General features: G+C 35.2%; 1 protein-coding gene across 1 annotated transcript; it reads right to left on the bottom strand.

Moving 5' to 3' along the window:
* Positions 1 to 7412: 7412 nt before the first annotated feature.
* On the bottom strand, positions 7413 to 12560 carry gammaCOP (coat protein (coatomer) gamma). The gene is made up of 8 exons (XM_073958658.1): positions 12328 to 12560; positions 11449 to 12104; positions 10063 to 11173; positions 9821 to 10002; positions 8627 to 8801; positions 8377 to 8562; positions 8153 to 8305; positions 7413 to 8084 (listed from the first exon to the last, which is right to left on the bottom strand). The coding sequence occupies exons 1-8, from the start codon at positions 12365 to 12367 to the stop codon at positions 7954 to 7956; spliced, it is 2634 nt and encodes an 877-aa protein (XP_073814759.1). The 5' UTR covers positions 12368 to 12560; the 3' UTR covers positions 7413 to 7953.
* Between the last annotated feature and the right edge of the window lie 163 nt (positions 12561 to 12723).

Below are 12723 nucleotides of genomic sequence, written 5' to 3'. Positions count from 1 at the left end.
GATGCAAGAGAGAACCCCTAGATCAACAAACATATCAAGCAGGTTTGAATAGCATTCACACGGGCGTAATTGCTAAGGCCATAAGAAACTATAGTGTGAATAAAGTCCTCGCAGTCCATCTATCACAGCAGAGTAGCATCATCTGCCACGACAAACCAGAGTAGTTTTGGCTCAGCTACGCTTGGGATATAGCAGTCGCCTAATTTCTTATAGGGCAAAGATCGATAGCACCGTGTAAAACATATGTCCTGTATGCGGCAACTGCCCTGCCAAACCTACTCATCGAACAGTGGATCTGTGGCAACATCCCAACGAAGCAGCCGCATTCCTGGAACTTGGGATAAATCCAGAGCCAGATTGAACAGAAGACACAAACATACAATAATAAACACTGTTACAACAACAACAAAGTAGAGTACGTTTGGCTTAACTACGCTCGGGATGATGCAGACGTCTGAATTCCTATAGGGCAAGGATCGATGACGCCGTGCAAAACATCTGGCCAGCATGCGGCGAAGGCCAGCATGACACACTGCCCTGCCAAACCTACTCAATCAACTCCAGTAGATCTGTGGTCACATCCTATTACCACATTCCTAGAACTGGAGATATTGTTACAACAACAATAACACACATGTGTAATTCGAATAGTTGTCACGATGCTCTTAAAGCAACTTTAAATGGAAGGTGCTTAAACTTGGGACATTTTTGCGGATTCTGAAACTACAATGTTCATAGATGAGAAAAATCAAAAAACAAAAAAATCGCCGGAGCGATTTTTAAATAAATCGCGATTCATGTTGACATTTTTAAGTTTTTTTTAATTTTCACGATTTTTTCTTCGAAACGGCAAGTCCTATCGGAATAAGACTAAAGAAAATGTTGTAGCTATAAAAATTCTCTATTGATTCTATTGAGATATAGAAGTTCAAATTGGGACAATGCACAATGGTCCCAAACTCAAATTTTCTGGCCAAAACTATTTCAACGTCCATTTTGTATTGAAATTAATTATTATTTATTATAAATGTATACAAACAGCAATTCTTACGTTATATCGACCAAAATGACCAAAAACGGCCAAAATTTGTTGAACAGTGTGGTCCCGTTGTGTGGGGTCTAAACCAAAAATTTGACCTATGTTAATAATTTTTGGTACGAAGGATTAATATCTTCCAAGAGGTCAAAATACCAAATTTCAGCCGAATCGGTCATAAAGAGTCGCTAAAATCCAGAAAACATCTAAAATCGGCCGGTATTTTATGTGGGGGCTATGACAAAAAATTGACCTATTTTCAAAAAAATTATACATACTTGTTTTCTACACTCTGAAACCCTTAAATATGAATTTTAAGGAAAATCGGTTGATAGATGTCGGTATTACCGTTCTATTTCAATTGGATACTACGTACAGTCCCAACAGGTATTTACAAAAAATTCTCCCATCTTAAAATAGAAAAATCCACTTTATTTTAACTGTGGCAAATTTGAGCACGATTTTACTTCTGAATTTATTAGTACAGACCCCCTGCTATCTTTTAAATTCGATTTGGAGGTGGACATATTTGGACATTTTTTAAAAGTTTAAGTATATTTAAAAAATATTTGTAAAAAATAATTTTTAATATATATAAAAACATTGATTTTATTACGCTAATTTTACAAATTTCATCGTTCTTTTTGTAAATATTATGAATGTACTCATTAACAGCTTCCCGATTCATAATAACTTTGGTCTCACTTCTGTATATTTATGCAGCGACGCAATACAACAAAAATTGTATATTTTGCAGCACAAAGTCTGTTTTATTTTTACATAAAAAAGTGTCAACTTTGGTTCTGCGCCAATCAACGAATACTAACGTTATTTACAAAAACTAATTATTTTCAGATGACTTGGTGCGTTTTTTATTATTCTGCGCAAAAAAAAATAAAATTTCGAAACTTCAAAAATAGGGTTTTGGCCAAAAATTTCCTGATTGAAACCTATGTGCATTGCATTGACTGTATAGCTACCATATAAAACAATGTCATGTACGGTGCGCCTAACTAACTAACTTTAAGTGAAAACCACTTACACCTGGGAAGTTTATGCGGATTTTTAAACAGCATATTCATAGATTAGAAAAATCCACAAAAAATCGATTGAGGGATTTTTAAATAATTCGCGGTCAAAATTCACATTTTTAGGTTTATTTTATGTTTTCGCGATTTTGCTTGGAAACCGCAAGTCCTATCGAAATGGGGCTAAAGAAAATGTTGTAGCTGTGAAAATTCTCTGGAGGATTGGCCGTTATGACTTGTTCCTACGTGTTACTATTTTTGAGATATATAGATGTTCAAGTCACATTTTTAGCCTTTTTTGTTAGGTTTTCACCATTTGCGAAAACGGTAAGTGTTATCGAAATGGGACTAGAGAGAATCTTTTAGCTTTGAAAATTCTATGTAAGATTGGTTTTCGTAATTTTTCGTAGGTTGTAAGCACCTTCCATTTTAGGTTGCTTCAAGAGCACCGTGTTGTGCTGCAAAAGAATTCACTTGTAATTTGAGAATTCCATTTGAAATTCGAATTATTTAATTTGTAATTCGAATTTTTCCATTTGTAATTTGAATCTTTTTCATTTGAAATTACATACAAATGAGAAACTTCGATTTACAAATAGAAAAAATCAAATTACAAATTGAACAATTCGAATTACAAATGGAATAATTCGAATTACAAATGAAAAGTTCAAATTATAAATGAAATTTTCAAATTAGAAATGAAATAATTCGAAATTCAATTGGAATTCTCAAGTTACAAGTGAAATGTTTCGAATTTCAAATTTAATAATCAAATTACAACTGAAATTCTTGAAATTACATGTGAAAATGGTATAGTTTTTTCAAATTTACTGTATTGAAATTTCTAGTTCACTTCCAGTTCCAAGCTCTAACAGACTTTTATGTTTGTTGTTATGTGTTGGCGGATGATGATGATGATGATGCACCCATGTGGGCCTCTCTTTGTCAATTAACGATGAAATATTTGAAACTTTGAATACTTTTGTTTCAACAATTTTGCATACTTATGATATATTTACAAATGTGCACAAAACTTTATAAATAATTTAATTAAATATTTAAACGAATTGAAATGTTACAAAACTTGTCGTTTTTCAATACGATTTTTGCAACGAACAGATGATGTTTGTATGATCATGGTTGGTCTAAACATCAATATTACTCATCCATATGTTCATATGTTGTCGTTTTTCTTTTTATTCCACTTATGAAAGCTAATGGGCAATATGCCAGACGCAAGTTTTGCCTAAACGAAAGAACATGTCTACAGATCTTAGTGGGATACGGAGGTGAGGGACATGTGTGTATGTGTATTGCTGAGAGTAGTTCACTACCCAGCTAACATTTTTTTCCGAATTCTTTGCGAATTCGGTCAGAATCTCTGCACAAGTTGCCGATTCTGATGCCGAATTCTTTCCGAATTCGGTACAAAAGTTGTATGGACGTGTCCACCGAAATCGGAAAGAATTTTCTAAGAAAATTCTAACAAAATATTAGAGTTTCGCAACGAATTCGGTCCGAATTCGGAAAAAAATTCTGGAAAATTCGGTGGAAAATTTAGATTTTTTGAAGAAAATCGGTCCGAATTCGGAAAGAAATTCTGGAAAAATTCGAAGAAAAGATTAGATTTTCTGGAAAAAATCTGATGAAATTCTTGGCCGCTGACGCCTTTGATATTGACACACAACACAGAACAAATCCCCAACTCAGAAACAATTCTCTTTTAATGCGCTATTTATGGATGATTCTAATTTCAAACTTCCTAATGATTTTCCCTGTTGTTATCATATTGTGATTAATACATAGTAGAAGAATGTGCACGAGTATGTTAAAGCTATCAACACTAGCTTGAATTATTATATGTTGCATTTATATTAAAACAATTCAAAAACTGTATATGCGAATTTTATAAAAAAACACTTTGTTTTTCGACAACAATCGAACAAAAAGATCCCTTAGAAAATCGATTAGAAATCGGAACGAATTCGGAACGAGATTCTTAAGGTTCTTCAGAAAATGTGCAGAGATTCTTAAAAAAAAGTTTTAGAAAATCGGTACAATTTCTAGAAAAACATTAGAGAAATCGACAAATATCTAAAAAATATTCAGAAAATTTCGGATAAAAATCGGAAATCAGAGCCCTCGGAAAAAATTGTTGGCTGGGTACCCAAAACATTTACTTATGTGGGTGTGTTTTATTCCTTCAGTTTGTTATTTCTTTCATTTCCTCCGCTAGTTGAAAGAAGTGAGATTCTTCAGTGAACTTACGAAGAGGCCGAGAGAGTAGTGATGAGTGCAACCGAATATCGGAATTTCTACTCAAAACCACGAACAAATCGAAATCAGGCGATACCGTTATATAGTTAGAAAATAGCGTATAATCGGATCCGAAATCTTAACGAAAATTGTATGGAGTGGTTGACATATGTAATTTCCAAACGAAATCGGATAGAATTCGTTACGATTTCGGAACGAAATTCTGAGTGGGATTTCGGCAGTAAAGATCGGGGCCAGAATGCTATCAAAGCAATTATTTAATTTTAAGTTTTCCATTTTTCGGAATGGGTTGGGAGAAGATATCGTGAGCATTGAACGACTCAAAGCTGCCTATATAGAGCGGAAGCAGCAACATCGTCCGAAACGGCCTCAAGGCGAAAGCTCAAAGTACGTTTCGCACTGGAAGGGGGTAATGTGGCAAAGCAATCATTAAATTTAAGTTTTCCATTTTATTTTAAATTGTATACACATTTTTGCCTTATCCCAGAACCTGCAAGGAGCTACTATTTTTACTACGATAGCATTTTTCCCTTTATGTTATCGGAAAAAATAGTAGATTCTTGCAGTTCTGGAACAGACCATTTTAGTCTTTCGAAATTTGTTCATTCTCGTCAGAACTTTCAATCATTCAATTTGTTTCAACAATTCTTTTAAATAAATATTCATTTGTTAAATTATTTTTTTAAAACAGACACGTTTTAATAAATGTTAGTGCATTCCACACAGCCCAGCCGAAGTACGTCAGAGCCATTTATTGTCTGGATAGGGAAATCTTTCGATTCTTTATCCTGAAAATCATTGTCTTCGGGCCTCTAGCATGCTATGAGGTTGTTGTTGTAGCTGCGTGAAACCTATGTAGAAGCTGAAACACTACCCAGCAAAATGTTCGATGCCAAAGATGACATTCAATCATGGGTGCAAGTGATCTAGCATGTCATCTTTTTAGCATCTTCATCGATGAATTTTATATGAACGTGGACCCCAAAAGATGACGTTCTTTTCTGGATCCTAAGCATGTCATTTTAACCAATGCGTTGACATGTCATTTCCACCAATGCTTTGGCATGTCATTTCCACCAATGATTTGACATGTCATTTTCACCAATGCTTTGACACGTCATTTTCACCCATGCTTTGACATGTCATTTTAACCAATGCTTTGGCATGTCATTTTCACCAACCCCTTGGCATGAAATTTTCATGTCTTGTTTGGAAAATGGAAATGCTGTATTGAAATATGGTTTTCATGAAAAACAAAACTCTTTATTAATTCAAACGAATTCATGAAATAGCTACAATTAATTTATCAGTTTAGTTTTTCAAAAGTTTACATCCAAAATTGCAATGTAATCACCACCGCTACAACGCAAAAGATTACTTCCTCCGTTCTCCGCAACTGATATTCTTTCATCTTACAAAAGGTTTTTTCAATTATCTTCCCATCACCAGTTCAGATTTCAACATGGACTCCAAATGCACTCCTTTAAGTATTTTTATTTCGTAAATTACTTTTATTTTATAATTTTGTTATTTTATAACAACATGGTAATTTATATTCTTTTGTTTAGTGACGGAAATATGTAGGGATCTACAACCCGGCTTGCTTTAGGGATCTCTAAGAACAAAATGTAACGAACGGGGAGGAGAGACTTTTTATGGAAAATACCATTTATGCTTAATTAATTTATTTTTAATTGTTTCTTTCCAAAAGTAGTTTCTTCTTTATTTTCAGATTCTTGTTCCTTTTCGTTTCGGACTTTTTTTTCAAATTCCAAGAAGCGAGATTTGATTGATTTCATTCTATGTCAGATTTAGAACAGACAAGGGAACTTTTAAAATAGCAATGTGTGCAGTCCGATTATTTTTATCTCGATGGTTGGGACTTCATATAATACCAATTGTTTAGAAGTTTTAGTTGTTTGATATGCAGGAAATGTAAGACAACATCACGACGACAGTTCTAACAACTTTGGTCTGTTCCAGAAACTGCAAGAATCTACTTATTTTTACTACGATAACAATTTTTCCTTTATGTTATCGGAAAAAATAGTAAAAATTAGTAGATTTTTGCAGTACTGGAACATACCAAAATGAAAATAAACAGGTGTGTAAATAAAAACACAAACATCATCTCTATTGGATCGATGGAATGGGTACAAATGCTGATGAAAAGATCGGATCTTTCACGACTTCCTTTGAACCAATGCAAAAGATGACATGAAATCACGTCATCGCAAAGAACCCCTTCCGTCAAATTTTGCTGGGTACTTTATAGGAAGAGTGCATGCGACGATCACAAATTTAATACTAAACTATATTATGAAAACTAGCTAAAAAAATGCCAACCAAAAACGGACTGTTATTCCGCTTAGACTGATGCAAAACAAATTATTTTAAATGCAGTTGCATTCTGTGGACATCTTAGATTAATACTGCAACAATCATTTTTAAATTGGCGTATTTGATTTTTTTGACTTTTGGCGCTCTAGATCGCTATTTTTTTCCACTGTGCAACGGACCGTTGTGCCTGGCCCCGAATTTTCGGTCTTTTCACCAGATTGCAATAGCAGAAGTCTTCAACAAGGATGCTTCATTTTGTTCTGAGGTGTTTTTTGTCTTTGTTTTAATTTTCAGATCATGTATCAACGAGGCTCCGTTCTATTAGAAGACCTCTTTTTAGATTGGAGATCACTGGAATAGTCAGTCCACCTCACTGGTTCGCGACGAGATCCTTCCCTCCGCATTGTGGTGATTTCGATTCGTATGCAATGCAATATTCCAGACATAAATACTCATTTAATTACACACCTTTAAATATGAATTCAAAAGATTCGGTTACCAAGTCAATCATAAATGCACTCAACACTAGGGCATATTAAAAAGTAAGGGGCATTAGCCTCAGTGCCCAACATTGTAAATATAGTTTCAAATGTTTTAAAGACGTGGCGTATATGCAAAAATAATTTGCTACAGACCAAACTGATCAGCACAAATACATGGCACACACAACAAGTCTTTCAGTGTCAATGACAACACACACACACCCAATTTAGATAGAATTAAAGATAACATTTTGATATTAAGTTTCTGGTGGTGTTTTTTTCTGCTTTTCAGAGCTGTTATAATTTTTGTTTTCAATTTATTTGTAATGTATATTCACTAAATAGTTCTAAATGCCTAATTTATAAATGTTTCAGATATCATTTTACACAAAACAAAGACGAAAAGGAATTAAATAAAAACACACACATACGTGTTGCGTATAATCGTATATATAAAAATGTATAATTTTGCAGGAATATTATGTATGTATATTAAGAATGAATGTTTAGTTATTTCAAATTACTTGCTTCTTTCTCTTGAACAACATAAAAAACTGAAAACGAATTACATTCGATATTCGGAATAACAGCGCAATGCAAACAATAATAATAGTAAAGTAATGCTTATATAATAGTGCACTTTGTAAACTTGTAATGTTGTTGTTTTTTTTAATCTTCAATAGAAAATACTTGTTGTTTGTATATTTCATTCATTCTTTCGCATCCATCAAAATATTGAATATGTTAATTGTGAAAAACTTCCCGGGGAATGAAGTTGGTCAGGATACTTTTATCCTATAGCAGCTGTAACTAACTCTGCAACTTCTGGGTAAGTGGTACGAACGGTCAGCTGCATGGTAACACCATCAGCTAAAGCCAATTTGGCTCTTACAAGAATCTCAGCACCTCCTCTAAATGTACCTAAAATATCATAGCAGAAAATATGTTATTGAAATTTTCTGTTTTCAATAAACAGATTTATGGCATACCAGAACATAATAAAGTGTGTGTTGCAACACCCTCTGGCACTTTTTCGGAGAGATTGGCGGGTCCTAAACCTAAGAATTTAATTATTGTGTTAACGGCCTCTTGCAGTGTGCTTACAGCTGATAAGGAATATGTGTCTTCAGCTTCCACCCATTCTACAATAGAATAAAAACATATATTGAAATAATGATAAACAAATAACATAACATCAATATCAACAAAATACCTTCCGTATCGGCAGCATCCCACACAGCTTGGAAATTACTCTTTTTCGTCTTTTGTATTTGATCGGCCAGTGTAATTTCCATATCTTCAAGCATGTATTCATCATCATAGCCGTCTTCAGAATCAGGTTCACCGGTATTGGGATCACAATCTTTGACCACAAATCTCAAAGTAGCTCCAAATGTAGCTAAAATAGTTGAATAACTTAATTTTACTTTCATTGGGCAAATTTGATGTGATTCGCCCCTTACCTGTGGAACTGCCAACATCTTGAGGGAATTCAACAATAACAAATGTAGTTTGCAATTCGTTGTATGGTAGTTTGGGACATGGTATTACAGCACGAGTTATAAAACCATCCGGTATTGTTAATTCTACTCGTACATTTTCCAAAAATTGATCGGACAAAGTGTTGAGACAATCGAACTGAAAAAGAAAATTAAAATTAGATCATTAATAAGAAATTGAACATTTTATAATGAAAAAGATAATTTCCACGAAGGTATTTCTTCTATCTAAATTTGTTGCCAGCCTATATATTTAACTGACCTACCAATTCACAGCCACTTTCTCAAAACTTGCATTTTTGCAGTAAATTCGCTCTTTCTTCCGTTCACTTCTAGGTCGACCATGGTTCAGAGAAGTGTTGATCAGTCAGATATAAGGCCTGACCGCGGATCACATAGTTATATGAGCTGGTACTGATTACAACGATATAAAATTTGTTTTGCGGAAGTCCATATCTCTCGATTTATGGGACTTCAGTAGTGCGATTCTCTAATTCATTTTTTGAGTTACCGACAAATGTCGGTAAAATCAAAATGCAAAATTATGTATGAAAAGTTAAAATAAAAGTTGAAAACACTGTTGCTATCGGTAGAACTTTACGACATTCTTTTGGTCGTTAACTTACCGAAAAATATGGTTAATTGCCGAATTTATTACCATTTTAATTTTACCGATATTTGCCGGTAAGTCAAAAAATGAATTAGAGAATCGCACCACAGTTCCGCAAGTATCGACGAAAACTTGCACTTTTTAAAAGGAAATTTAATCGCGAAGCCTCGAAGACCGGCAACCAAGAAGAAATTATACCTTCTTAAAGAAATATTATTGCGTAGCCGGCATTGGATTCTGTTCATCGGTGAAAATTCTAAAAAATCACAGGCAAGGGCGGCAAGCCATTACTTGTGATTTTTAGAATTATGTCTTCACAGTCTTTAAAATGATACCAATATTGCCTTGGTTGACTTTCGAAATGAAAATAAAAAATTAGGGGTATTTCTGGAACTTTGAAGGTCCATATCTTGGGAAGCATGCACGTTTCTCACACTTTTACTATCAATGATATGGTTATTATCTATGCTCACTGTTTGTTCATTGGGAAAAATCTTGTCTGCAATTCTTCCAAAAAAGTTTCAAAAGCAACTTTCACACAAACTTACCTGGAACACCACATGATTCGGGAAAATATGTTTGATACATGAAACGGTGTATTCCGTTTCGCTCTCTGTAAGTTGTATAGCTGGCGCAGTACGATGTATGGGACCCAAAGCATGTATGCCAGGCAACTGGGCCAGGCGTGCAGCACTTTCTTCTTCGCGTGTGATTTTTGGAGCCCGGGGTGCTACAAGAGAAAATGCTCAATTAAATATGCGTTTCTTTTTAACTCTTTTACACTTCTTACCATTTGTAACCAACATTGCCTCATCCTTAATATCCTCCTTGACAATAGCAGCTTTAGGCACAATGGAAAGATCAAAACCGGTATTGCAATCACCGTTCAAATGTTCGACCAAAGCCTTCTCGAGCAATGCCAAAGAACATGTTTCACGTTCAATGATATAATGTTTATACAAGTCGAGTTTTTCGGTTTGCAATAAATGCAAATAATAGGTGGCACGATCACGCACCTCATCATCGGGATCCATTTGACAACGACCCAAGAGTACAAGAATATTACCCAACAATGCCGGACAGGATGCCCCAAATTGAGCTAAAGCAGTGACAGCAGCTGCTCTTACAATAGGACTTTCCAAAATTACACGATTATAGATGAACCGTATATATTTGGATGGTTGATTGGCGAATGGACCCTCCTTGCCCAAAAGATGTAATATGCGCACGGCCAACGAAACATGTTCACAATCTTCAATAAATTCACACAAATGCGAAAGACCAGATTCCTTAGCCTCAGCGTTCTCTTCAATAATGGTAATAATCGTGTCCACAATAGATGTCTTGTATTCTAGGCCACCTTCTTCGCGCAACATGCCACTCAAGAAGTTCATTAAGACTGTATGTTTGCGGGGATATTTTGTGCACAGCGAACAAATGGCTTGTACAACGACAACTTTGAATTCATCGGAAATTTCTGCCACAAAAGAAGAAATTTGTTTCATTAAACGTTCCACAGATGACTCGGCACCTGTCTTAAGTAAAGTTGTAATGGCAAGTGTTGCTACCGAGCGATTTGAATCAGCAATAAGTCCCTCTAAATCCAAATTGCATGTGGTAACAGCAGCAGGATGGGTCATAGCGACTTTATTTAAAGTGCGTACAGCAGCAAAACGCAAAGTGGCTTTGGGTGAACTACAGAACAACTGCAGAATGGAAAATGCTGGCGAAAGAACACGTGCATTGGTGTTCTTTAAGTTTACAATGGCATGGGCAGCCTCGTAGATAACCATTTCGCTCTTGTGGCGTAAGCATGATTCAATAAAAGTGAACATTGGAGATTCGGACATCTCATCGGCGGAGATATCTTCCTCTTCGATGAGTTTACAAGCAATGCGTATCTGAAAAAAAGCATTTATTTAAATTAGGAGGGTTGGCGTTTTTTGTTTGGGATGACGACTTCTATTTTGTTTTTCAAAACAGTCAGGCTTAATCCCATAGTCGTTGTTTTAATATTTTATTAAAACAACTTTAATTTATATAAATTAATTTAACATTTCACTGGCATTAATTTGATCAAATGGAACATGCCTATACAACCACTATTTTACCTGTATGAAACCATTAGATCAAAACTAACGGCCTCGCAATGCTCTGTATAAACAAAAAAACTTACCAGCATGCAAACAGCATATGGACTCTTCATTGAATTACGTGTCAACTTATTAACCAACTTGGTTACAGCTAAACGATCTGATTTTCTGATATGGTATAGCAAACCCAAAGCATGGTATTGCACCATAATGTTATCGCTGTTAAGGGCTTCTTGTGCTTCGTTGGCCCAACGTTTGACCACATCACCGGCAGTACCAGCCAATCTCAATGAACTAACCAATGCAGCACAGGAGACGGCAGCATTCTTATCGACAATACATTGTTTCATGTAACGTTCAACAGCTTGGAGCATAGTATTGTCGGTAATACTGCAGAGAGCACGTATGGCAGCAGCACGATATAAATCCTCCTTGCCAGTCATGTCTTTAGTCAAGGAGCTGGTGACAATAATTACATCCTCGGCAATCGAAGACAACTCTTTGATACCCAAGTAGACCATGCGACGTAAAACTACATCTTTGGACTGGAATAGTTTGGTCATGGCAAAGAAGCAATCGGTTGCTTCACGAGTACCCAACTGTTCGCCCTGATTGATCAGGTATAATATTTTGGTTAAAATGTGAATACATTTTCGTGGATTTACAGGTGTGTCGTTAAAGGCTCGTGTCTCCTGCAACACTGATGTCTTCTCCAAATTCTGATAGATGTTGGTAGGTCCTGTAGAATAATTTTGATTAATTTTAATAGATATCATGGTGATCGTGATCGCAAAAAATTCTTCGCTTTTATTTTCGTTTCGTGTTTGACATAAGAATAACAACAAAATAGTAATTCAGCCAATGCAATATCGAAGTAAAATGATTTGACAGCGGTATTTGCTCAACACCCAATACATGATAAGCTATCGATTAACTTGTGACCGTTTTTTCTATTTACTTACCCTCTTCTTCATCTTCTTTTTCTCTGCGGAGTGAGCCCATTTTTATTGTTGACACCTTACGATTATTTATATCAATTCAGTTAATAATTGGTAGTTATTTTTTTATCTAAATCAATGAAAATTTACAGTCAATGAATGAAATTTTACACGTCACACAGAACAGACAACGAAGCCGACCGATTTTTTCGGCTCGCTCGCTAACGTCTGTGCAAGACAATCGGCGGCGGCGCGCCGACTTATTTACCGACTCGCGGCTAAATTTCAGCTTAAACATAGTACACACGGTCCAACAAAACTGACAGTCAACGTACTTTTACGGCAATTTTCTGGCAAATAAAAACTTTTTGTTAACTAAAAGTGATTGAAATACAACATTTAAGGTATAATTTAGTGATT

This window comes from Musca autumnalis, unplaced genomic scaffold, assembly GCF_047663935.1.
Source record: "Musca autumnalis isolate F117 unplaced genomic scaffold, ASM4766393v1 scaffold_1, whole genome shotgun sequence".
NCBI lineage: Eukaryota > Metazoa > Arthropoda > Insecta > Diptera > Muscidae > Musca > Musca autumnalis.
The sequence above is the reverse complement of the archived record's forward strand: the minus strand, read 5'-3'. Positions and strand labels throughout refer to the sequence as shown.